This window comes from Balearica regulorum, chromosome 21 (assembly GCF_011004875.1).
Source record: "Balearica regulorum gibbericeps isolate bBalReg1 chromosome 21, bBalReg1.pri, whole genome shotgun sequence".
NCBI classification, from domain to species: Eukaryota; Metazoa; Chordata; class Aves; order Gruiformes; family Gruidae; genus Balearica; species Balearica regulorum.
In genome coordinates this window covers 6,896,177-6,921,330 of record NC_046204.1, presented here as the reverse complement: position 1 = coordinate 6,921,330, position 25,154 = coordinate 6,896,177, and the positions used below count along the sequence as shown (strand labels likewise).

Genomic DNA, 25,154 nt, shown 5'->3' with positions numbered 1-25,154 from the left:
CTTCAGCATTCCGGGTACTTTTGTAAAGTGCAGGTTAAAAGTGTAATGCTGTTAGTGCAACAAACGCTGTCTTCCTTTCTGCCAGTGCCCGAGGGGAGCAAAACTGGAACGTTTCCCAGCATGTCCCTCTCACCCTGCCATGCTAATAATCCCTAGGCAGGCTCTTGTTGGAGATGCTCGAGCTGAAGCCCCTTGCCACCGCGTTTGTTTCTGGTGTTTGCCGGGAAGCAGACCGTGCTGTGTAGGAAGGGGATGGCCGGGAGGGGAAAGGCGAGACCCAAGCTAGATCCCAGCCCTTCCCCGAGCGGCGGGGTGTCAGGCCGCACTTTGAACCCTGGGGAGGGCGGAGGGAGGGATGGCGGAGGCGGCTGGCTCTCTGCCCGGCTGTGGCACTCCGGCTGAGACGGGACAGCCTCCACGCCGTCCCTCGCTCCGCTCCGTGTGGGGCAGAGGGTGGGAGCCTGTGGGGCAGGATGAGGCACCTGCTCTGGGCTGGCTGCAGCCGGCTGCTGCCCCGGGAAGCCGGGCTCCATGCTCGCAAGCAGTCTGCGGCCGCTGCAGCAACCACCCCGCGCCGCAGCCCATGGCCCACGGCTCTTCTGGCCGCCTCCGGCTCCTCACCCGGTGCGTCCGTGGGGCTTCTCCAGCACCCGGCCCCAGGGCACGGGGCCCCTTGCCGCCGGGGCTCGCAGTTCAATGTGCCCCCCAGTGCCCAGTTTGTGGCCCGGCCCGTGGGGGTCTGCTCCATGATGAAACTGCCTGTTCAGGCATCGGCAGAGGGACTGGACGCAGCTTTTGTCGGCGTTCCTCTAGACACAGGCACGTCCAACCGGCCGGGAGCCAGGTAAGGGCTAGCTGCGGTGCTGGGGAAGTCGGTGCTTCGCTCCAGCCAGCTGGCGCAGCTCTCCTCCTGCGAGAGGAGCGATGGGTGCGCGGTGCCGGCATTGGGAGCAGCTTTTCCCAGCCGTGCTCTCTCCCCAGGTTCGGCCCACGCCAGATCCGAGCCGAGTCGGCGATGGTGAGGAGGTACAACGCCAGCACCGGGGCAGCGCCTTTCGACTCCCTGCAGGTGGCTGACATCGGGGACGTGAACGTGAACCTCTACAACCTGCCCGACAGCTGCCGCCTCATCCGAGAGTCCTACCAGAAGATCGTGGCCTCCAGCTGCGTGCCCCTCACCTTGGGTAAGGACACCACGTCACCCTGCCATGCCACCACGTCCCTGCTCATCCAAACTCCCTCTCCTCCCGTGCTTGTTCAGTCTGAACATGGCAGAAGGTGAGCGATGAACCTGTCCCCTGGAGTGTATAAACAAGTGCAGGATAAATGCAAGGGGGGGAAAATCACCCGGGAGCAAATGTAATGAGTGCTGAGCAGTGTGTTACGCACTCTTCCCTGTCGTGCTGCAGGTGGAGATCACACCATAACGTACCCCATCCTGCAGGCTGTGGCAGAAAAGTAAGTTTCTAACCTGGAGATGCAGAGTAAGGACCTGGGGAGGAGCCTTGGGAAGGCTCCTGGTTTGCTCTCCATGGTGTAGGCAGGGCCATCGTGCAGGGAATGGAGGCTAATGTGGCCACCCTGTCTCGACTAGGCACGGTCCCGTGGGGCTGGTGCATGTGGATGCTCACACCGACACCGGAGACAGAGCCCTGGGGGAGAAGATCTACCACGGGACCCCGTTCCGGCGCTGCGTGGAGGAAGGGCTGCTGGACTGTGGCCGCGTGGTCCAGATCGGCATCCGAGGCTCCTCCTATGACCCGGATCCTTACAAGTACTGCTGGGACCAGGTAAGCTCAGCCACAGGCTCTCGCCGAGCGCTGCTTTCTCTCCCTGCCATTAATATTCCCATGTCATTAATATCAGCGGGAAAAGAAATGTCTTTTCCGTATCTCGTGCCACGCCAGCGGTTTGGCTCGCAGGACAAGCGCTCCCGGCGCAGCGAGCCATTGGCTGAGCGGAGAATAAGAAAGCGGGGATGAGCGGAGGGTGCTTCAAGGTACCTCTCTGCGGCTTGGCCCCGGCATAAGGATTTATCCTGGCAGGGATTCCGGGTAGTCCTGGCTGAAGAGTGCTGGATGAAGTCTCTGGTGCCGCTGATGGGCGAGGTGAGGAAGCAGATGGGGGACAAGCCGGTGTACATCAGTTTCGATATCGATGGACTAGACCCTGCGTACGCCCCGGGCACTGGGACACCGGAGATAGCTGGGCTCACGCCTGCGCAGGTAAGGGGGACACGGCTTCGTTTCCCAGTGGGAAGGGGATGTTTTCGCTTCCGTTAAAAGAGGTCATGCCACCAGCACGGCAAAGCAGAGGGTTAGGGAGACCAGGGAGCATTTCCCAGAGGGAATGAGGAAAGGAAACGTTGAGGTGATGTGATTTTGTTTAGGATGGGTTTCCTTAGCTGCGTGTGGGGAAGGCAGAGCTGGGCCCAGTCTGCTAGGCCAGATGTGGTTCTTGATCCCAAATGTTTTTTTTCCCTAGGCTTTGGAGATTATCCGTGGCTGCAAAGGCCTGAACATAGTGGGTTGTGACCTCGTAGAAGTTGCACCAATGTACGATGTCTCCGGTGAGTCTAAAGATGGTTGAGAGCAAGTCACGCGCTTGGCAGAGGCGGCCAACTGCCCTGAGTGAAAGTGGATGTTGGGCATTCATGGCTTGGGGCTTTTATTTTTTTTTCACCTTTTTTTTGTCTTTTCTTAGGTAACACAGCCCTCCTGGGGGCAAACCTGCTGTTCGAGATGCTGTGCGTTCTCCCCAGAGTGAAGACAAAGTGAGGGCAGCTCCCACCTCAGCTGGGGCTTTCCGCGTCCCGTTCCCATCCGCTGGCTGCAGGGAACGTGGATTTCGCAGTAAGGAATAAATGCCATTTACCACTAGAAAAGGTAATTTTTAAGCTGATAAACTGTAGGTAGCAGATGGGTTTGAAGAGCCCATTTAACTGGTGTCTGTAGCTTTTGAGTTTGCCGGGGAAAGGAAAAGATGAGGCTGATGGTGTTTCACAGCTGGAATTACTCACTGGGCTGACAGCAAAACTGTGACTGGTAAAAGGTTTCTCCCATTAAGAGGCAGCAGCAGGACAACGAACGTAAAGGGAGGGCAGTCGAAGGTGGCCTGGGGCTCGTTCTGAGCGTAGGGGCATATTTAACTGAATATCCCGCTGGGGATAACCGTAGGCATCTCTCCTAAGGCAGGAGTGGTTTAATCGCTCCTGGAATTTCTGAGCTGAGGCGAGGTTAGTTTGTACATGGAAACACGGAGCCACCTCATCACACATTAAAATAGTTTATTTTGGTTGCGAATCTGTCATCGTCTTAAAACAAAATGACATCAGTGCCTGTTCACAAATACAAAAAAAACCCAAAACAAAACAAAAACCAAAAATAAAAAAGACAAGTTTGCCAAATAAGTTAGTTTCCCCCCCCAGCCCCAGTATCAAAAGTGCAAAATATGTTCCTAGTTTTCAGTCCTACTTCTCAGGCTGCGTTAGGGTACTGGTTCCTGGCAGGCTTTTGGTGAACGGCAGAGGAGTTTTGTTACAACCTGTAGACGTGGGGGGCCTGGATCCCTTTGCTTCAGCATCTGAGCAGCGTGCGATTGCTCGGGTTTCACTAGAATAGCGCACTAGGACTGAAATTCCTCAATCTTTGGATTATGAACCACCACGTGCAGAACTGAATCACAAGTGCGTTTCGCTGGTGATAACATTACGATATGGGTTAGAAAATTATCAGGGGGTGATGGCTCACGACTGCTGGGAGAGGGCGGACGGCTCTTGGGCGTAAGCAGCCTCTGACCACGCTCTTCTACAAGAAAGCAAGGGCCCAGTGCTCCGTGACGGACAATAAACCTGAGTGGTTTAGCACAGTTTGGCATTTGCTTCAGCCCACGAAAGACATTTTCCCATAAAACAGCGACACGAGCTGAGCTAGCCTGACCCGGTTAAAAGCGGTGAAGGGCAGAGTTACAGCGGAACAGGCACCGCTTTCCCGTCCAGCCACAGCCAGCCAGGGCGGACTGCTGCAAGCACTCCTTAAACAGAACTCGGTTTAAAAGGGGAGGTTACCTGTGCTAAAAGGAAAGTAAGAAGAGGATTCCAGCAGGCGTGCAGCACGTGAACTGTATTTTGAAGGCCATCAGGCCTTACTTTCTTACTCGGGGCAGGGCTGAATTCCCTTGCTGTAGCACAACTAGGCACTTTTTCTTTTCATGTCAAGGGTTTTCTCCTGGTTTCTGACTAGCTGGAGAGACAGCAGAGAGCCAGGAAGTATTCTTTTTTGCCCTGGCAAACATTTAAAAAATTGTGCGGAGCCCTCCACTGGGCTGCAACCTTATTCTAGCCACATCCCGCACGGCAGGCTGTGGGAAAAAGCACAAGAACACGACAGCAATTGCTCCAGCCAAGTGAAAATGAAGCCCTAGCAGCATCAGGCCAGCATTCCCGCTGTGTTTCAGCGGTACGCGTGTGCCTTGGAGCTCTTTGGCAGGGAGAAGACCTTGCTCTCCCTCCTTCCTTCCTTCCTTCTACTTTAGTGCCTCATTCGTGCAGCAGCACAAGCTCGGAGTCTGCTGAGCTAACATTAAGTAGCCTCACGTAAGGTCAGTTGGTAGCAGCGTAGCCTTTATTTGGAAGTACGTTATACAGGGTGTTTGAGATGCCTGTGGCGGTCAGAGCGTGCCAGTCTGCTCCCAGGGAGGGAGGAATGAGGAATGCAGCAAGCCAAGGGCTTGTGAGCAATTGGGTCACATAGGCAGTAAAATGACTTTGAGCATTCCCGGATTTTGTCTGAGATCGGCAGCTAGCTCAGAGACTGGCAGAGTTATTCCCACTAACTGGCTGCTCCGCTCGGATGGTAACTAAGGCGGCAAGGGCCGAGTGAGCTTTGAATTAGCACCACGTGCTTGACCAAACGCTCTGCCGTCAGGTTCAGAGCCCAATGGCAAAAGCCGCCCCGTGCTTCGGCAGCACTGTAGCCAGCAGCGACTCGGGACCATGGGGACTTGGGGCCAGTGCAGAGCGGCTGGCAGAGGCGCAGCAAGTACCGGCCCGGGCAACGGTGTCTGCCCCGGAGCAGCGAAAAGGAAGAACAAGGCCCACAGGATTTCAGTCCCAGCCGCGAAGAGAAACCCTGCCACTTTGCTTTCTGGCCGCTCGCCTTCCCTCCGCCTTACAAAGGGCGGCCCGCTCCCCCCGTGGCGTTGAAAGTGGCTGTCGGAGCACGGCTAGAGCAAAGCGTAAACCAAACCCTGCGCTTTAGGACTGTTCTAGCTTCGCACAGACCCGCAAGCTCAAAAAGACAAAAAAAACCCCACCCCAAACCAACGCAAACAAACCAAAACCCGAGGCAGCAGCCTGCACGTTGAGAAACAAAGGTTTGTGGCAAGAAGGAAACAGGCGGGAAGCTGAAACCAAGCATCTTAAACCGACGCCTAAACCAACGGGAGTTTCACGCGTAAGCGACGGTCTGATGACACAGCACTTCTGGGGCAACATTTCAAGAATACAATCGTTGAAGAATTAGGTTCCTTGATACAAAGAAAGGTTGGTTTGTACTACAGACATAAGGGTGTTCGAGAGGAGCCCGGACTGACTCCCTAGCAGCTAGGTAGAATTTCTTTTACACATCTACTGGCTCGTAGCAGCTCACACCTACAATCTGAGGACACAAAGTTATGGCTCTAGGATACATTGTCTAAAATCGACAGAAGCAGAAAGGCATCTGGGGAAAAAAAAAATAAAAATCAATGTGACATTTAAATGGCTCAACACCTCGATAGTATTTACGGCCGTGCAAAAACCCCCTTCCCTCCCTGGTTGTGGTTTAGCCGGGGAAGCTGCATGTGGAACTATGACAGGAGGAGCAGGAAACATGCAGATCACCTACTAGCCTGCACCACAGGTGAGTCCCAGCTACAGGTTCGCTACGAGGGAGACGCTCCCACCCGTACTCTAGATCACTTACCCCGGGGAAAGCTGATAAGCACGACTGCTTGGTGGGAGAAGGCCTTTCGGAAGGGCAGGGTCTCGCCAGTGTTACACCATGCACCACGGGCTAAGCACAGGGGGAAGGGGAGAGAGAACAACGACCCGACCTGCGTCACTGGCCGCGTTCGGGCCGGATGGAGTCACCGCGGCAGAGAAGTCACGGGGTTTCTCTTCAAACTGGGGTAAAAGGAGAGATGGAACAGGGAGGGGGCAACTCGGGAAGTGGATGCGGCAGGGCAAGAAGGGAAAAAAACGGACTTCTTGGCTCTTCAGTAGTACGGCATCCAAATGCACGAAGGAGTCGGCGGAGGGAATTCTGGCGCGCTTGGCTGCGCTCCGAGGCTCCGGGCACGGGGAGGTATTGTCTAGTCGCCGGCCCTAGGGAAAGTTCATCTAAAACCTAAGGTCCATTCGTCACGCTTGTTTGTATGTTCCTGGAAAGAGCTGTCCCTTGTCATCTTCATAAAAAGTTTGTCCGTTGTTAGAATCCCTTTAAAAACCCTCAGTCTAGCGCGGGCCACGAGGGGATATAGAACCTCTGTAAGGAACCCTCTAGGAGGCGTTCCATCCAAAAGGATAATTTGTGTAATTTGTTTTTAATGGATCTAGATCCTGGGCTGCAGGAGGATTTCCCTCTGGCTTCCGTGTGTAGTGAGGAATCGTAGTCCTCGCCCGATGCCAGGGTTCCTCCCTCATCACCCGATCTGTGAGGCTTAAAGAGGCAGAAGTATTTCTTGTGGCCGTTCAGAGCCAGGACGTAGCCTGTGTAGTCGCGCTCGAGGAAATGCTTGTCATACTGGTTCGGGATGGGGGCCGCATCCTGCGCGAACTCTAACAGGTACTCGAGCCATTCTCGATGCTTGTCCAGGCTGAGGAAGGAGAAATGAAGAGAGCTGCTCCTGCGGGATGAGCAGAGGACAATCAGGATTAGCACGTCTCCCGCCTCAGGCCGGATTCCTACCGGACAGGTAAGCATTTGTAAACAAGGGCAGGTGCGGAGCTGTGGTGCCACGGCTCCTTTCTTAACCCAGTTCGGCACAGGCGACAATTACCTGGCGCGCAGCACTATCGTGCTCTCAGTTCATTGAAACGCGGGTACAACCAAAGCGGCAGCAGTGCCAGAGCTGTCTGGCCGCCTTTACCGGCCAGGGCGGGAAAGGCCCCTCGGTTTTTGGCGGCTCACTGCGCGCAGAGGCTGCTTTGCTCGCCAGAAGCGTTCCCTCCTGGCAATCGAGCCGACACCGCTCCTAACCTCCCATCGGAGCCGTAACGTTAAAGCAGTAACAGAAGGGAGAGGGCCCCGGCCTACCCTGTGAACGTGTAGACTTCCAGGGCAAACTTCTGGAGGAGGAGGGTTTTGGTTGAGTTGGACAGGATCAAGACGACGTTCATGTGTCCCGGCCTCAGGCGTACCAAGTTGCTGTTATAGTTGATGTCCGTCAGCTCGGTCACCTCGACGAAGCCCTTTTTGGGAATCCTGCTGCAATGAAACGGTGACTGAGTGAAGGGGAACAAAGGGCCGGGAGCGACTGAGGATGGAGAGAAACCATGAGGTCGTTCTCCGCCCCCTTATGCCGATCCGTCCCTGCGTCCCATAGCTAAAGCCAGTCTAATTGGCACAACGGCTGGGCTTGCGTCTTCCTCGCCGAGTCAGTCAGGCCTTTGCCTTTCCCCCGAGGATGTTGTCTGGGGCAAACTCAGCAGGAATCACTTAACAATAATTCAGTTTGCGCACCCCTGTCCTGCTGGCCCGGGTCCTGGCTAACCACTGCTCCTACTCCCCTCACTGTGCCCGCGCTGCCCCTCGCGGCAACCGCACGGCCGCTCCCCGAGCAATGCGTCAGTGGAAAACATTTCTGGAGAAATTAGAGAGGGAACCTGTTACTCTCTTTGCTGAAGCTTGTGTCGTTCTTCTCGGTCTTCGTGGCGGTTTCTTCCTTCTCGGAGGCAGGAGAGTCCCTCGCATCGCTGGAATCGCTGCGAAGGAAGATTATCTCGTGTGGGTTTAAGGCACCAGCTTGGGCTGAGAGGCTCGGCTGGACTATAAGATCCCCCCTAGGATGTTTTGGCAGGCACTTACCTGAAAGCCTGAACAATAACGGTGCCAAAAAGAATGAAGAGCGCAGAGAAGAGCAAGGACAGCAGCGGCATCATTTCTCGCCTAAGGGGAAGATTTGCAAAGAGCAATCAGGCCCCGTGAGTTGTGCGATTTCTGCTTGAATTCCAGTTCCAGTCTACCTCAACTAACACCATGCGGTTTCCCCAGAAACTCGGCTCGTTTCCTGGGGTCTTAAAGACGATTAAGATTTCGTCCTCCCCAAAGGAGGAGGACAACGATGGATCCACTTTAAAATAAGGCTATGGGGCAGCCATGAAAAACAGCAATCGATCTGTGTTTTCAGGAGCCCAATGTCCATACTCAGCCCCAAGGCCAAAGTACCCAGCGCTCGAGGCAGAAGCTAAGGTCACCGTGGTGTCACCACTCTTCACCTAAATCTTGAGAGTATACAGGCACCTATGTGTTTTGATACGTTCGCAATAAGGACCAGGTTCTACTGTGCATCTGAACAAGACAACAGCTCTCCTGCTCCCTGTAGAGTCTCATTAACACCCAATCCATACCAGTTACTGTGAAACAAACTGTCCCAACAGTCCAAGATGTAGTCCAGCATGGAGTAGAGCCATCGGATGAGGAACATCTGTTTAACAAGAGCAAAGAAGAAAGAAAATGACAAAACTGCTCTCCAGAGCCCTGATAGGATCCCACCCCTTAAACAGAACCGTGGGCCGAATCGGCTTTTGGAGCACGCCGCGAGCTTCCTTCCATGAGCGCGAAAGCGTGTAAGAGTCTTGCCTTGGTATTTAAAAATAGAAATAATTCCCCGTGAATGACTGTGACAGGACCACACAAAAAGGTAACACGGTTGTTAGGCAGCCAGAAAGGCCGTGGACTTACGGGAGCGAGTTCGTCGTTCAAGTCTGCCAGGACAGTCTCTGAAGAGAGAAGGCCGGGGTCTGTCCTCAGCTGGTCCAGAAGATCTAGGAGGATGAAGTTGTCCTCCTTGCTGCCTTGCCAGGCCTCCTCCAAGGTTTTATAGGAGATCTTCCCTGCGTTGTTGCGCCTCTCCAAAATGACCACCTGGACGAGCCAATAACATCGCAGACGTCAGAGAGGAAGGTACCCTTTACCAGACAGATGTTCCGCTTCAAATCACTGCCCAGAATTAGCGTCAGATCAAAGCACGGCATCCTACATCAAGCGGTGCAAATTAGAGTGTCAGACGGAAAGAAGGGAGGGGAAAAAAAGAAAAACCAGAAAACCCTCACAGCTGATTTTCCCCGATACTTCTCGTCATCCATCAGCAAGGCGTCTGCAAACTCCGGCTGCCGATCATTATAGATGTGCACAAACTTCAGCGTGTCTTTTGTGTTGGCCACGGCAAAAGTCAGAAACGCCTCATAAGCCTCAGCGAACTTTTCGCCTTCTCCGGTAAGTAAGACCACACAGTGCCTAGGCAACACAACGAGATGGAGGATTAGGAGCCATTCTGGACACGAGAGGAAACGACCGTCCCCTTTCCGCCAGCCAGAACGATCCTGAAGAGCCGGACGGTTATCAAACAGTGCAGATACCCAGCATGACCCCACGCAATCGTTTCCCTTCTCCCTCAGAATCAAACACGAGGTGTGTTTAGGAGCAGCCCTGGACCTTGGGGAACAAAGCCGGGGGACGTGTCACCCGCAGAGCCTTACTTTCGCTGACGGTGAGATTTCTTCACTGGACACAGCTCCTGGAACAGCCTCTGGTTGGTGAGTCTGGCCACCATGAGGAACTTGTTCTGGGAGAGGAAGTCGTCGATGAGCTGCTTCTTCATGTCTCGTGCCTGGCGAGGACAAAGAAAGCAGAGGTCAGAACCGAGCAGGATGACGAGAATAAAGCTGTTGCAACGTTCTTGTCTGAAGCCAGGGGAAGGCTGCTGGCCGTCACGGTCCTCGCTGAAATCGCCGGAGACGTTTTGAGGCTCTGAGATGGAGAAGCTGCCTGCAGCCACCCTCCTCAAAAGGTCAGAGGCCACAGCTGAAGCCTACCGAGCTTCCTCCCTCCTAACGGCCACGCTCTGCCTCTGCTCAAGCCCAAGGTTCTGCTGAGAACGAACGCTCGTTACTCCGAAGCGTGCCACTGACCAACCTCCGACCACCAGCTCGGTCAGAAAACCTCAGCATCCGTTTCACCCAAGCTCTTGGAGAGGACTGAGCGATACCTGCACAACGTCAGCGGGCCTGTCGATGTGCTCCTTGAAGATCATCATGGTGGGAGTGTAGACGTTGATGTTGTACTGACTGGACAACTCTTCAGCGCCTCGGAGTCCGACGTACACGTAGCCAAAGGACAAGTAATCACGGTACGCGAAGGCAGTCAGCTGGACGGGAAGAAAGCCACCAGCGTGTGTTTATGTTAGAGAGCAAACAACGTTTTGTCCCCCAAATACCTGCTGTGACTGCAAGAGGTAAAAGCCCTTCCCCTCCCCTGCCAAACTGCGGTTTGCCTTCTACTGGTCATCACATGGGGAGCCTCCATGGATCCACAGCTTTATTTTACAAGCTGACCCTGTGCACGGTAGCAGGGGTTTCTTAGGAAATGGGCTTCCCAGTAACCCAAATTAGATGTGCCGCAAAAATCTCTCATTACCAATAAAGGTCAGTACGCGCCTGTGCGGCCACTGCCTCCGAAACCGCCCCCGTGCCTTCGCATCCGCTAAGGGCACATTTGTGGCAGGACAGAGAAACCATCTCCTAACGAAGCCAGTCATCTGGCCGTGCTGTTTGCAACCAAGGCAAATCGACTTGCTCTCCTAGGACCAGTCAATAGTATTTAGAGGCATCGGTCCACCTCTGCTCGTGGCAATATCACATTTTCTTTTGGAACAGCTGGATTTATTATTAGTGAGTCAACACTGCAGCGATAGAAATCACGTTACCTTGTATAATAATGGCACAACTGGCATATGATCAAAGAGAAGGACATGGGGCTTGTTTTCTTTCTTCCAGTTGGAGAGAAAGCGGACATAGTTTTTATCTGTAATCTTGAAATAAAATCAGCGCATTAGTTTAACCTCCAAGCTGTTAGACACATGCAGTGCTCTGTGATTAGGTGTCTAGGGGAGAACCATGCCTGGAAAAGCTGTCTGGGTGTTACAGAAAGCAGACCGTGGGTTTGGCTTTCCAACAGGTACGCCTGATCTGTGCTCTTTTGATAGGGGAAATCAATTAAAACCATTGGCCTTGACCTCCCCCCACCCTCTTAGCTCTCGCACTCTCTGTCGATGCTGTCCCGGGTCAAAGCTGATGCTGCTCTCATTCTCCTGACTGTTCATTGGGGTCATACGCTTTATCTATAGAGGGAAGCCGAGGGTTAGCAGGCGCTTGTGAGCCCCATCAAACCTGCTCTGCTTCAGCTGCGGTCCCTCTTTGTCCTCGGGGAAGGAGATAAAAGGGAGATCGCAGCTCATTTAGGGGCCCACAGGGAAGGAGCATGACTGTTGGCTCTGTTTTTGAGGAACGTCTGGCTGCGGGAGGCAAAGCGGCCGCTGTAGGCCACAGAAAGGGACGGTGACCATGCTTTTGGGTCAAGAACTGCAATATCCAGAGGACAGCAAGTCAAGAGTCTGTTGAGAAGAGCAGCCCTTGCTGAAGACCCCGAGGGAAAAGGAGGTGAGGTGAAGGAGGCTCCAGGCAGAGTGGGGGGCCATGGGGGCTGACTGAAAAGGGGGGCTGGGTGCTTTAGGACTCTGCCAGAAATAGCTGAGCGAGGCCGAAACGTGGGCATTTTTTTAGCTAGTGAGAGGTTTTAAGCATAACTTTGAAAGGGCTTGTGCTGCCAGCTCCAGTTCCAAAGGTCTGAATCAAAACTGGATGAAAGAAACACTATGAGTGAGTAAGTGGTCCTTAATTTGCTGGGTGAAACCCCAAGAAAGAAGGGAAGTGAAATCCAGCAGGCTGGTAGGGGACGAGCAGAGATTCCTAACCCAGGAGCAGCTTTCCTACAGCTCTGGCAGCCACGGGGTATTACAATCACAAGAGCAGCAGGCCTGCAAAGCTGCTGGCGTACCCACGTAGCAGCGGGATTAGCTTTCCCGCACGGAGAAGCGTTACGGAGCCGCGTTGCGCGATCGCTTCCGTTGGCTCCGGGGTTTGTAGCTGTAATTACAGCTCTCCAAACGCCTCGCTTCCCCCGCCGTGGTCGGATCCTCTCGTGGTCATGACACAGATCGGCTCAGGGACTGAATTAAGCAGATTAGCCACCGAAACAGCTAAGGAGAGATGAATATCCAGACAGATGCGAGAAGCGGCACGTGACGCTCTTAGTGGAGCGTACCTTTTCTACAAGATTCCCCGGCAGCAGGTTCTCCACGAATTGCCGCAGGTTTTCTCGAATGACAGCGTTGTGGAAGAAGGTGATTTTCCCGTTGATGAGCCCTAGCAGGGATGGCGTGCTGTGTGCACCTAGGTGATGGGCGAGGCGCCTTTCATACCCGGCGTGAACGACTCCGATTCCCACTCCTGAAAAAAGGAGAAGCAGGTTCACATGAAAGATCGCTGACGACCCAAAACGCCTAGTAGAACGCTGAGGTTGAAGACCCGTTCCCTTGCCCAGCACCCTGCTCCAGACTTATTCAAGGCACGGTCCCTCCTAACTCTGGACTTTTCTCCTCCTGCAATCCTTGAAGATTGTATTTAAAACTCCTAGTTTTATCTAGGGGGAGGTAGAGAGAACATGCTGTCCTCCTTTCTTCTCTCCACTGGTATTTTATGTGCTACATTAAAACCTCAAGGAGAAGAATCTCAGTGAGCGGGAACCACAATGCCTTTGTCTCCTGCCATCTGTAGAGTTTGTGGTTTTTCTGGGACCACGTGCAGATGATATCTGTGGGGTAAACAAGAAAGCTGGGGGGCGGAGGGGCAAGGTCAAAATACCTCCTCGGATCTAAATGGCTTCAGAAAGTCTCAAAACTGCACCGCAATGTAGTGGCCCTAAAGTAGAGGAGCTGTTCTGCAGGGATCTTTGCTCGTCGGGGCCATCCGAGCGCAGGATGAAGAGCAACGCGGCATTTACGCTGGCGGCCTAAACTCGGGGCGGCGCGATGGGCCCTCGGCCACACGGTCATTTCTGATCGTCGGCGTGGGACTAGGCCACCAGCCACACGGACAGGAGAAAAGGCATCTTGCCCTCATGATCTACGGGACTAGTTGTTTGGTTTTTTCCCCTTCTCATTTCTAACATGTAGCTTCATTGATGATGATGTTAGTAACAGGCGGGAAAGCGTCAGGATAAATCCCTGAGGAAACCTACAGATTAAACTCAGCCCCCCCAGGCTGGAGGTGATGGCTGCAGCCTTGCTGGCCGAGAGACGCGCGCCCGGCCTCAACGGCCTCGTCCTTACCCAGTGCCTCCAATTCCTGAGCGACTTCCTTCCACACGGGCTCGATGTGGATGCAGCTGAAACACCAGTCCGAGGTTATTTTAATGAGGTAAGGTTTCTTGAAACTGTCTGGCACAATTTCATTGACGTAGTGGGAAAAATGGAGCAAATACTTCTCGTCGGAGGTGTCACGCCTCTCCGAATTAAAGGGGAAATGGAAGAAGGACTCATCAAAATAGAAGCCTTCATGGAAGTGGTGGAACTGGCGATGCTGGTGCTGAGAGTAGCCCTGGCTTTCCCCGGCATCTCCGTAGCGATCAAAGTTTGCCCTCTTTTCCTCGTTGGAGAGAATCTGGGAAGGAGGCGACAGAAGAACGGTCGCCTGAAACCGTGAGGGGGAACTGCCCCGACAATAACCCCTCAGTAAATAACCGCAGCCGCGCAAGGACAGGCTGCGAGGGGACACGTGGCCTTTGCTGTGCCTCGGAGGGATACATATTCTGGAAAAGGGAACTATCGCATCGCCTCCAGGCTTGCTGTGCTAAATAAGGGTCAAAAAAAGCCAAAGCCCAAAGAAAAGGAGCCTGTAAATCAAGACAGCTGCACCCATTTCTGACACCGACTGCTCCTTGAGCCCGAACATCACGCCGTCCAAGCACGAACACTCTTTTCCGGAGTGGCTTTTGCTGGCGTCTGCCTGAACATTGAGGGTTTTGTCAGCGCATCAGAAAGCACCAAAAGTTTTACCGAGCAGCCAGAAGCCCCACAGAGAAAGTGTGGCTTTCAGCTGGGAGGCGATGATTTGCTTTATTTCCGCGGGCTCGGCTCGCTTGCCATGGAAGTATCGGGTCAGCCGCTGCAAACCATGCAGCGGCCGCTTTCGAGAGCGGCACGGGAGCAACGTGCAAATAACTACTTATGCAAAGAATAATTTGAAGCGACTAGAGCCCCGTGGTGATTAATGCTGCTTACGTCACCCTCAAAAATGCTCAGATGTACGCATGATGCGGACAAGACAGCCGCCGGGCTGCACGGGGCTCGGCAAATACTCGCTCCTCCCTTGTCTGAGGCTTTTGAGCGAGAGCAGGACAGGCCCGTAGCAAAATATCTGCAACGGAGGCCACGCTGGTGTGGTCCAGCGGGGCTCTGTTGAAAAATCAAAGGAAACTTTTCTGGTCAGCGGCGTCCACCTCCACAGGGTTGCGCACCTTTCCTGTGTGGATGTATGCAGAAAGAGCACAACGCCACGCACACAAAAATAAGATCACTTAACTTCTAATGACAGCTTAGCAAGAAGAGCACGTTACCTCATAGGCCTTGCTAATCTGGATGAATTTGTCTTCTGCTCCCGGGTCCTTGTTTTTGTCAGGGTGCCTACGAGGCAGAACCAGAGGAAAAGGGGGTCAGCAGCTCCCTGGGGAAGGGGGGGCATGGCGAGCCATCAGCCTCCATTCAGAGGCAAGCGGGATGCAGACAGCTAAGGTGTGCGGCGGCATCCCCCGAGGCCAAGATCCCGTTTTATACCCGGCACACGCTCTTCGTACCCAAACCCCATTCCACAATGCAGCGCCGGGACGCGGGCCATGCGCCCACAGACCTGTCCCTCCATCCGATCCGTCGCCAACGGCCTGAGCCCAGGACGAGGGAGCCCGTATCTCTCCTACCCGCGATGCATCCCTCGCCTGCTGCCCTACACGTCTACCACGTTCTTCCTGTAACACACCTCCGTGACAGCCCTGGGGGATGTCCCAGGCAAAACCATGCAGGCTCTAAAAGCTCCAGGTGAGGCTATTTTCCAAGGCAATGCCTCGAGCCCGCTCCTCAGCGCACCCCACCGGAGCGAGGGGCACAACATTTGTGGAACCAAAACGTTTCCCTTCGGCACGGAGGTTGAGTCACCCTTGGACACCCGCGTATCAAACTGAGACCGGGATGCTGGCATACGAAAGGTTCCCAGTTGAGGCAGGGAGAATGCTTCCCCCCTCCGTGGCCAGACTCCGGGAGGGTTTTACAGCACGGATTGCTGGCGGGAAGGTGTCTGCTTGGTGTCAGGACGCCTTGGCCTGCGAGGAGGACCCGGTGCTGTCTCTGGCCTCCTGCTGAGCCTCGTCTGGCGCAGCCCGCCGGGTAAGGTGGCTAACGCCACTACCCAGCAGCGGTACCCGCTCCTCAAGGCACAGCGGCCTAGCCCTGTCACCCGGGAGGACGCGAAACGATGCCGTGTGTGTGTGTGTGTGTGTGTGTGTGTGTGTCCGTCCCCGCGTCCGTCCCGCCCGGGGGCGGGGGGTCAGGGCGCGGATCAGAGCCCGGAGGAAGGGCGGAGGGGAGGCACGTACCATTCCCGGGCGAGCCGCTTGTAGGCCTTCTTGATGTCGGCCTGGCTGGAGCTCCGGCCGACCCCCAGGACGCGGTACGGGTCGAAATCCCCCGCCGCGGCCTGTGCTCCCAGGGCCGCCAGCAGCAGGGCGGCGGCCCAAGCCAGGCCCGCCCGCCCCAGCTCCATGGCTCCGGCGGGCGGAGGGCCGGCGGAGGCCCCCCACGGGCTCGGCGGACGGGGAGGGAGGGAGGGAGGGACGGACACCGGCGCTGAGGGGACCGGCGAGGGCCGCGGACGGGCCGCCCTGCCCTCACCCACCCTGCACCGCCGCTTCCGGCGCGCCCGCCCCGCCGTCACCATAGAGACGGCGCCGCTTCCGGTCACCGAGGCGAGCGGCCAGAGCGGCGGCGGCGGCGCCATGGAGGAGGCGCAGCGGCGGGCCCTGCGGCGCGGGCGGGCGCGGCTGGTGGCGGCGCTGCGGGTGGCGCCGCTCTGGGACCCGCTGGAGGAGCGCGGCCTCTTCACCCGGCCCATGCTGGAGGAGCTGCAGGTGGGCAGGGGCGGTGCCCGGGGCCCCCCTCAGGCCTGGGGACAGCCCCGGGGGCGGGCCTCGGATCCGCTCAGCCCCGGTGATAGGCCTTGGGGGGGGGGGGGGTGGCGCCTCTGTGCCCTCAGTCGCGGTGGCGGGCCCGAGGGAGCGCCCCGTGTCCCCTTGGTCCCGGTGACAAGTCTCGGGGGTGGGGCCCGTATCCCTCCCAGGCCCGGGGACAGCCCCCGTGTCCCCTCAGCCCTGGTGACGGGCCCGAGGGAGCCCCCCGTGTCCTCTCCGTCCCAGTGATAGGCCTCCGGGGGTGGCCCCCGTGTCCCCTCACCCCGGTGACGGGCCCTTGTCCCTCCCCACCCGGGCCCTGCAGGTGAGAGGTGTAAGACCCCTCTCCCTTGTGTTGTCCCTTCTTGTCCCCTGCCCTGGCTAGTACCAGGTGTAGGAGCTTCTCCTGGGTTCCCCATCCCAACCTGGTGACAGGCTTAAGGGACCCCGTTTCCCCCCTCTGTTACTGGAGACAGGCCTGGGGACCTCTTACCTTGTCCCGTGCACCGGTGACAGGCTGGGGGGTGCCTGCTCGTCCGCTGGGCACCCACCTCCCTCTCCCTCCAAGCCCTACGGTGGGCTGCAGGTCCTGTCTCAGTGAAAGTGGCAAGGCTTTGTGGTTGGAGGGCGGTCGGGGCTGGGGTTCGGGCGGCTGCGGGGGGTCTCTGTGACTGCATCCCCTGGCTCTCGGTCTCATTCGCCCCGTGTAGATGTGCTCGATGCAGATCCCCACGTTTCCTCTCTCTGGGTGCCGGTTGGAAAGGCTGGCCAGGCAGAACGCCTTTGCTCGGATTGAACACGCGTTGTCCTGGTCTTTCCTCCTCTGCAGAGCGCCGGTAGCCGAGGAGAGCAAGCCCGGCAGCTGATCATCGACCTGGAGACTCGAGGGAAACAGGCTTTTCCTACGTTCCTCTCCATCCTGCGGGACACCGGGCAGGGCGGCCTCGCGGACATGCTGATCGAGGAGTGCGAATGCCTGCCGGGGCCGCCGCAGCCGATAGACCTGAGGCCTGTCGAGCTGGACTTACGTGGAGAAAAGCACAATAAAAGTAAGTAATAAGGGCACGGTTGTTTCCCAGGCAAACAGCAGCGTGGGGGGTGACAGCTGGGATCCGTTTCGGTGTGGGTAGTTGTCTGTGAAGTCCTGACTTTTATTATCCTGGAGCCTGGCTCATAGAGGTGACTACGCAAAGCTGTTGAGAGAATGTCACGCTTTCCAGTAGCGGAAGCTTTTAAGCTCCAGCTGTGCGCCCTTGCCGTTAGAAGCTTTGTTCTGTGTATTTTTGCACACAACGTCCATTGCAGCAGGGTCGCTGCGACAGGCGGCTGTTGGTTCAGATCCTTCTGGGGACCCTGGGTCGGTCACTTGTAGCATGAAATCGGAAAGGGGAGAAGGTGAGACCCGACTGTCCTCTGTCATTACAGGTGCGCGCTTCCCTGAACGCTTGTCCGTCCCGGTCCAAGCCGAGAGCGAAAGACCTCGAACGCCTCCCGTGCTAGCCCTGGGTGAGCTGTGTGCCAGGCTGTTCCAGAGAGATGGGTGCCAAACGCTCCTTTCCAGCATGTGACGGGGTGGGAAGGGGGAATCGTATGTGTCGCCATGGGCGGCAGGGCAGGATTGATGTTGATTCCTGGAGGAAGGGGAGTAACGTCTCGTCGTGGGGTGCAGAGAGCTAAATACCATGTCTCTGTTGTGCGTTGTAGGTTCGGCTGTTGACAAGAGGAACCACGACCTGGTTAGTATTTGGTTGGGCCAAAAGCATTCCCTATAAAGCAACGGCTTGTGGGGGGCTGCCGCGAAATAGCCCCAGGCAGCCGGGTTTTGCGTCTCGTTATCTGAGCGATCGCTCCGAGGCGGACACCGGTCTAACGGGGCTGATCTGCTCGGAGGAGGTCAGTCGTTAGCCAGCTCCTCCTTAGGATTGCGGTAGCTATAGCACAAATAACATATCATAGAGCTAAAGGTTGTGCTTAAACAGTTTCCAGTAAGGCAACTGGTCATTTCCTAAGGCACCAGCTCGTGCGTTGTCTGCAAAGTGACTTTGTAATTGTAGCATTGAGAAACAGAAGCCAGGAAAGCAATAACGAACGCGCGCAGCGTGCTTCGGCACGTTGGGAGATGCGCGGGGAAGCGAGCATTGTGAATGCGGCAGCACGTGTGTCTGGAGTTGCCTTCTGACAGCCTGCGGGTATCTGATGCGGAGCGAATAGTTTGGCCGTGTATGCGTGAGGCTCGTGGCCGTATTGGCGTGGGTGTTTTGAGTAGCCTCGTAAAAATCCTGTGGTGCCGTCGTCGATGATAAAGCCGAGTCTCTGGGAGATTTCTCTACCCGTTCTCTTGGCTCCTTGCGTGGGCTCTCGTAGTGAGGTTTGATGATGGCGCCTAAAAAACTCCCAGAAGCTTCATCACCTTGCTGTCAGTAATGCTGCAGGTAAAGAAGCAGCCGGTTTGCTGCACAGGCGGTCCCTGATGTGGCAGGTTGTTTTGTGTTGCCCAGCTGCTGTTACCAACGTGCATGTGGGGAACGGATGCTCTTATGCATCCCTAGGCCTGGACAAATGAAAAAGCGGTGAAACGAGCTCCTTGAAAGACTCCCGTTCCTCGTTGGCGTTGCATCCTGCTGGGTTAGCCAGCGAGTGCTCCGAATAAGAGGGAGGGTGTTTAATTGCGACATCTGCCCGCCAGGTTTACGAGCTGAAAGGGGACCCGTGCGGACGCTGCCTGATCCTCAACAACGTCAACTTCGGCAGAGACTCGAATCTGTCGACTCGAGAGGGCTCTGACGTGGACTGCGAGAAGCTGGAGAAGCGCTTCAAGACCTTGCGCTTTGACGTCTTGACTCGGCGGGATCTGAAAGCTCAGGTGAGGCCGGCAGCGTCTGGCTAACGCGAGCGACCAGAGGCAAGGCCCCGGAAGCGGTGGGAGCGCGTTGACGGGACATACCCCCGCGTCGGCAGCACGCCGAAAGCCCTAGCCCATGCCGCGCGGAGAAATACTTCTCCGCTGATGTCATTTTATTGTCGCGCTGCAATTGCAGGAGGAGAAAGGGCCTCGTCCATTTTCACTCTTCTGCCTGAACTTTGATTCCTGGTTGTGCGATTTGTAGGGACATGGGCCAGGCTGTATTTCTGTGATAGCTCTGGCAGCCTCAGCGTTGTGTGCAGCCGGGGTGTGATTTGCCTGTCTGTAGAGCTCTCAGCTGTTACGGGAAGCGGCGCAGGGAGCTCAATCGTCCGGAACAGCCGCTGAAAATAAAACAAGGTTCTCTGCTCACCCACTGGCCCCTCATTGGAAGCAGCGCGTTTCGGTGGATAAATGGCGTGCCGGTGTGTTTTCTTTGACGTTGCCGTGTGGTAAAGAATGCAGCGAGGAGAGAAATCTGTGTAATTACAGCAACCAATGCTAAATAGGGGCAGAACCGCAGAAATACTCACTCTCTGCTGTTGGCTTTTGCTGCCCGTATGCGAGGTGTGCGTTATCCCGCTTCCGCTGGACAGAAAGCGGCGGCGAGATCGACCCGATTCTTCTGCGCAGCACAGCCGCGATAGACTCATAAGAGCAGGGCCTGGCAGTAACCTGTGCCTGGGGTACGGTTCGAAAAACTCTCACCGTGATGTTTTCCACGTAGGAAATGGCGTCAGAGCTGCAGAAGCTGGCACGGCAGGACCACAGCGCCTTGGACTGCTGCGTCGTGGTGATCCTCTCCCATGGTTGTCAGGTGGGTCCATCGCATCTCTCCCTCTGCTCGTTAGGCTGGCCACCCACTTGGGAAGGGGTTAACGATCTGTGCCGCAGTCTCACGCGGGGTGGGAGGGAAACGGTCTGTCGCGATTGATCCGGTGGCCATTTGGCCGTCGCAGTGCGTCGCGAGGAGTTACGCTCTCGTATCTGGGTTAAAGAAAACGGGAGCTTCTCTGATGTCTTCTGATCCAGTCGCCTGTGGACGAGCGTTCTCCGTTTCAGAGCTCGGGGTGTGTAGTTCAGATCTGAACGATGGGCAGAGAGCGAAGGGAGGCAGCGTTAGCCCTCCTGCTGCCGTCGTTGAGTCCTTCCTGTCTCCCCAGCTCTGACCGGGGAGATGCTGTCAGTAGTAAAACCTCTTTATCGCGAGTCAGAGGCCTCAAAGGACGAGGAGAGCGATTGTTAGGAAAGCGGTGTACGTTATGTGCCCGTTGTCCCGGAGGAAGCAGCGCCCTGTCGCTGGAGGAGGCGGGATGGGAGTTGGGTAACGGGAGGAGACAGATTGCTGGGTTTTTGCGTGTTTCAAACGACTCCTGGGCGTCCCCTCGCCCTGACGTGGTGTGCGCGCGTTTGCACAAAGGCGAGGAAGCGAGATTCGTTCCGGTGACTTTAGGCTCCAAAGAGACAGGAGAGAGAGCGCTCGATCAGAAATGGAACCGGCCTTGCCTTCCGCATTACTAGCTGCTGGATTTTCCTCTTGCAGACGAGCCATATTCAGTTTCCCGGAGGCGTTTACGGAACGGATGGAAACTCCATTCCCATAGAAAAGATTGTGAACTATTTCAATGGGTCCCATTGCCCGAGTTTGAGAGGAAAACCCAAACTCTTCTTCATCCAGGCCTGTGGTGGAGGTGAATCTTTGTTTTAGCTCCCGAAGCCAGTCCGCTGTCGGGCGTAAGCAGGCTCCGGAGATGCGGTTAGGCTTTGGCTTCTTGTTCCTTTTTCCTTTGTCACCCATTTCGCTGGCTGTCTTCTCTTACTCTCGGCCACGTGTGCTCACTGCTAACGTGGGATGAGTCTAAGGATTTGGGTGCAGGACGAAAGGAGGGGAGTAAGTGCAGCGCACGGCCAGGCAGTGCTCTCCGAGTAGCTACTCCGGGTCCTCAGCTGCGAGCTCAGCGGGGCAACACGGGCTGAGGGCGTTCGCGCGAATCACCGACGGCTCCGACTCGACTGGCGCGGCCAACGGCCCCAAAAGCTTTGATTTGTCAGAGGGCCTTTACTCTTTTTCTTTTTTTTTCCCCCCCGTCTTGTCTTAACGGAGGATGTGAGATTGTTGAATGCTCGGGTAGGGTGAGTTTCAGGGCTTGTCTTCTTGCCGCTTTTTGCAGAACAAAGAGATCGAGGCTTTGTAGTGGATTGCGATTCACCCGGCGACGAAGCTCCCGGAGGTTCTTTGGAGTCGGACGCGATCCCTTTTCAGCCTCCGTCAGCTAACGTGGACGAGCCAGACGCCGTAGCCAGTTTGCCCACGCCCAGCGACATCTTGGTCTCCTACTCAACTTTTCCAGGTGGGGTGGCCCGCACAAATCCTTTGCCGGGTGCAGGGGATTTAGCAAAAACGTCGGAGCTTTGTGGCCAAAGTCAGGGGCAACTGGCTCCGTTGGAGATGGCATCAGGGAGCGGCGAGGCGAGAACAGAAGACCGGCTTTAGCAGTAATTTTCTCGTTCTTTCTCTGCAGGTTTTGTCTCCTGGAGGGAGGTGTCGAGCGGCTCATGGTACGTGGAAACGCTGGACAGCGTGCTGGAGCAATATGCCAGTTCGGAAGACCTGCTGAACATGTTATTGCGGGTAAACGTGTCTTGTCTTTTTTTTGTGTGTGTGTGTGTGTCTTTCCCCCCGCTTTTTGTAGTCATGACCACAAAAGTAGTCAGAGCTGCAGGTCCGGGCGTGGAGGCTTACGCTTCAAAAAGGAATGATGATATTGAGCGTTCAGTTTATGGACTGGCTAACCGGAGGGACTTTGGAGAGGTCTCCAAAAGCGGCCAGCCTCAATCTCCCAAAACTCACCTCGAGGTTTCTCTAGTGAGAAGAAAGCCTGAAAATACAGGCTTTCATGTTTTCCAAGGGAATTGCTAAAAAACTGCATAGCTTGTCCCATCCTCACAAGTCCATGCTGCCGGAACGCGGGGCACTCTCGTAAATGCGCTGCCGTGTGATCGCACCCTTGGGGAAGACCCGCCAGGTCTCTCGTGCCCGGAGATCTCCACGGGCACGCCCTCTCTTTGGGTTTTGTGTCTTCTGGAGCTCCTGCGGCACCGCGGTGAGTCTGCAGCATCTTGCCCTCGGGAAGACGCCACCAGACATTTGCGTTTCCATGTCCCGGCGAGCGAGGATCGCGGCATGCGGGGAACGCGGAGCCAGTGTGGCTAATGACCGTTCTCCTTTGCGTGCCCTGTTGACTAGAGAAGATTGCCAAAGCTGGGGACGAGCGTAGGCGCTTCTGGACGCCGATGCTGTTCTCAGTGGGTTAGGGGACAAGTCTCATGCGGAGGCGGCAGGGGAGAGAGGACGTGCTTTGGTGGCGGTGGTGTTTTCCTGACGTCCCGGCGCTGTTTCGGCGCGCGGTGGCACGGCGGCTGTCAATTTGAAGGGAGTAGCAGCGTGAGATGCCCCCCTCTCTGCTGGTTGGCATTCCGTGCAGGGGAAGTGACCTTGGGGACATGAGAGGCACATCTGGAAAAGAAAAAGGGCGGAAAGGGAATTTGCTTTCCAGGAGATACCTGAAGGGAAAGAGGGAGAAGCACCCAGCGGAGGCAGCAGTGGCCGGTATGGTCAGGGTTTCTTGAAAGGTCGCGTTCCTTCGAGTCTCCTTTGGTGTTGCCAGCAAAAATGTTTCATTTTAGGAGACCTGCCTGCTCTGCCATCCCACCGTCTCATTCCCCATCTTCATCACCGTGCTTCCCACAAGAGGTCACGCCACGACGGTGCGAGTCGGAAAAGTTTCCCGCTCCTCACCCCCTCTCCTTCTGTTCTCAGGTGGCAAACGCCGTCTCTGCCAAGGGGACGTACAAGCAGATCCCCGGCTGTTTCAACTTTCTCCGTAAAAAATTCTTCTTTGCATGCAAATGACGCACGGGCTCTGAGTTCCCTGCCAAGCCTGAGAGCTACTTCCCCACGGCCGGATGACACCTGTGCCCGCCGTGACTTGGCATCGATCTCCCGGAGGCCTTTGTCTGTCTGCTGAGATGTTTCTCTTGAGAAATGTGATCTGCGAACGCTGTCCTTGCGGTGAAATAGAGATAAGATGGAGCCTGCCGCTGCGCTGACAGGGAATGTTCGAGACGGAGCAGGGATGGGTGAAGGAAACCGGCCCGGAGCCCCCGCGCTCACAGAGGAGAGCGCCGCTAGCTTGCCGCTACGCGGCCATGCTCGGCCTCCGAGTATCGTTTTTGGGCGATCGCGATGTTTGTGTCCTTTGCTGCCTGGATAAGCGATTGGTGGAATCCAGGTCTGGCGCTTAAGTGGAACGGAAAGATTTTTGCAATCGATGTTTTCAATTAAACGCAATGAAAAAGGAAAAAAATCTTTTGCGTTGTATTCTCTTCTCTGTTCTGCCTTGTGAATGCCATTTCAGCATCTCCCGAAGGCTTCTCTGAAACAGGAAGAGCAATAAAAATAAGCGTCCGTGTTGGAAAGAAAAGCCCCTCAGATCCTGGAGGAGCACAAAGTCTCCTTCGGCTCCAAAAAGCGAGCCACGTGAAGGATGCCCCTCTGCATTGGGGGGAGATCTGTTTTGGGCAGCCATGGCTCTTGCCGTGGGGGCAAACCCCCCCCCAGTTGCACTCCCCACTTTGCAGAAGGACCCGCTGGGGCCCCTGCGAGGGTCAAGGGGCTTCATGGGGTAAGATCCTTGGGACCCCCCCAAAGCCGTGCGGTCTGAAGGCAAGTTGTGCTTTGCCCTAGAAATTGGGAGCAAGGGGTGAGCGGGACCTTCCCAAGCTGGTGTAGGGGTCCGGATACCTCCCTGGCCCGTAATACATGGGAGCCGGGGACTGGGGGGGGTGATGGTTTGGCTGGAAGCGAGGAGCATTCTGCAGGGGGGGGTGCGGAACTCCTTGTCCCCAGGTGTGGGGAATTGGGAAGGGGCTCAGGTTGAGCCAATTAGCACGGTGCTGGGGGCTGACGGGGCAGGGCCGGGGGAGGTGGGAAGGGGCTGCAGAGCCTGGAGCTGTGCAGCGCTCTGTGCAGCGCTCTGTGCAGCTGGACAGCTTGGCTGGGCGTCACCGCTGCGATGCCTGCACCGCTGGGGTAAGCGAAGCTCAGTTTTTTAGGTACCGCTTGATTGCAGCAGCCTGTTGGAGATCTACCCTGCTGCGAGATCCTGCCGTGGGAGGAGGGGAAAACTGGCCAGAGAGGATGTGAATTAAAAGTGTTATTTAAAAAGCAAAAAAGCAAGGTATTTGGAAACTGATTTTTAAGGTGACATGGTGGAAATGCAGCAAAGAGGAACAGAAGAAGATGGAAACAAAACAGATCCTAGGAACCATCAGTCCCTGTTCCCTCCTTGTCCCCAGAGCCTGAGCTTGGCCAGCGGAGGAGCGATCCCGAGGTCCTGCGGCTCAGTGACACAGGTGAGAGCGGTGTGTGATGTGGCGTTACACACACACACACACACACACACCCACCCCCCCCACACCCACCCCCCACACCCCCCCACACCCCCCCCACCCCCCCCAGCACTGAGCTCGGTGCCCCCCGGCCGCAGCGGGACCCAGCGGGGTCGGGGCCGCCTTTCCCGGGGGGGTCGTGACGGGGCGGCCGCGGGTCCCCACGGGCGGGGGCTCACCCGGGGTGCCCGTCCCCGGGGCGGGGGGGCGGGTTCCCAAACGCTGCCCCGGCATCGGCTCGGGGGGCGTCGGTGCCCGCCGTGCCCGGGAAAGCCTGGGGGGGGGGGGTGGTGTGCGGGGGCGGTTGGTGCGTGCCTGGGGTGTTTTTTATTGGGGGGCTTTTGTTTCGGCTTGTGTTGCTGGTTTAGCTTGTTGTGTGTATGGTTTGGAGCTGCAGCCGTTCGTTTTGGGTTGGTTTTTTTTTTTTTTCCCCCTGTTTATTTTTGGCTTTCCGAGCGCCCCGGGAGGTGCCGGTGCTGTGCCGGAGC

The 25,154-nt window shown here is 56.2% G+C and overlaps 3 protein-coding genes across 4 annotated transcripts; 2 read left to right on the top strand and 1 right to left on the bottom strand.

Moving 5' to 3' along the window:
* The first annotated feature begins 270 nt into the window (after positions 1–270).
* AGMAT (agmatinase (putative)) lies at positions 271–3,276 on the top strand. The gene is made up of 7 exons (XM_010304447.2): positions 271–844; positions 982–1,184; positions 1,410–1,458; positions 1,595–1,790; positions 2,046–2,225; positions 2,485–2,569; positions 2,704–3,276. The coding sequence occupies exons 1-7, from the start codon at positions 474–476 to the stop codon at positions 2,775–2,777; spliced, it is 1,158 nt and encodes a 385-aa protein (XP_010302749.2). The 5' UTR covers positions 271–473; the 3' UTR covers positions 2,778–3,276.
* Positions 3,273–16,054, bottom strand: DNAJC16 (DnaJ heat shock protein family (Hsp40) member C16). 2 transcript variants are annotated; one of them, XM_075773482.1, is made up of 14 exons: positions 15,744–16,054; positions 14,715–14,781; positions 13,429–13,759; positions 12,363–12,547; positions 10,966–11,070; positions 10,249–10,407; positions 9,740–9,870; positions 9,314–9,497; positions 8,943–9,125; positions 8,609–8,685; positions 8,067–8,147; positions 7,865–7,963; positions 7,296–7,466; positions 3,273–6,885 (listed from the first exon to the last, which is right to left on the bottom strand). In XM_075773482.1, exons 1-14 carry the CDS (start codon positions 15,908–15,910, stop codon positions 6,489–6,491), a joined length of 2,337 nt encoding a protein of 778 aa, XP_075629597.1. In that variant the 5' UTR covers positions 15,911–16,054; the 3' UTR covers positions 3,273–6,488. The 2 variants fall into 2 exon arrangements, with proteins under 2 accessions (XP_075629597.1, XP_075629596.1); XM_075773481.1 differs by having other exon boundaries at positions 7,296–7,463; positions 15,744–16,043.
* A 49-nt stretch (positions 16,055–16,103) lies between these two features.
* CASP9 (caspase 9) lies at positions 16,104–23,582 on the top strand. The gene is made up of 10 exons (XM_075773484.1): positions 16,104–16,274; positions 17,143–17,362; positions 17,739–17,819; positions 18,018–18,049; positions 19,000–19,176; positions 19,943–20,032; positions 20,759–20,906; positions 21,387–21,566; positions 21,738–21,847; positions 23,036–23,582. The coding sequence occupies exons 1-10, from the start codon at positions 16,143–16,145 to the stop codon at positions 23,126–23,128; spliced, it is 1,263 nt and encodes a 420-aa protein (XP_075629599.1). The 5' UTR covers positions 16,104–16,142; the 3' UTR covers positions 23,129–23,582.
* The last annotated feature ends 1,572 nt before the right edge of the window (positions 23,583–25,154 follow it).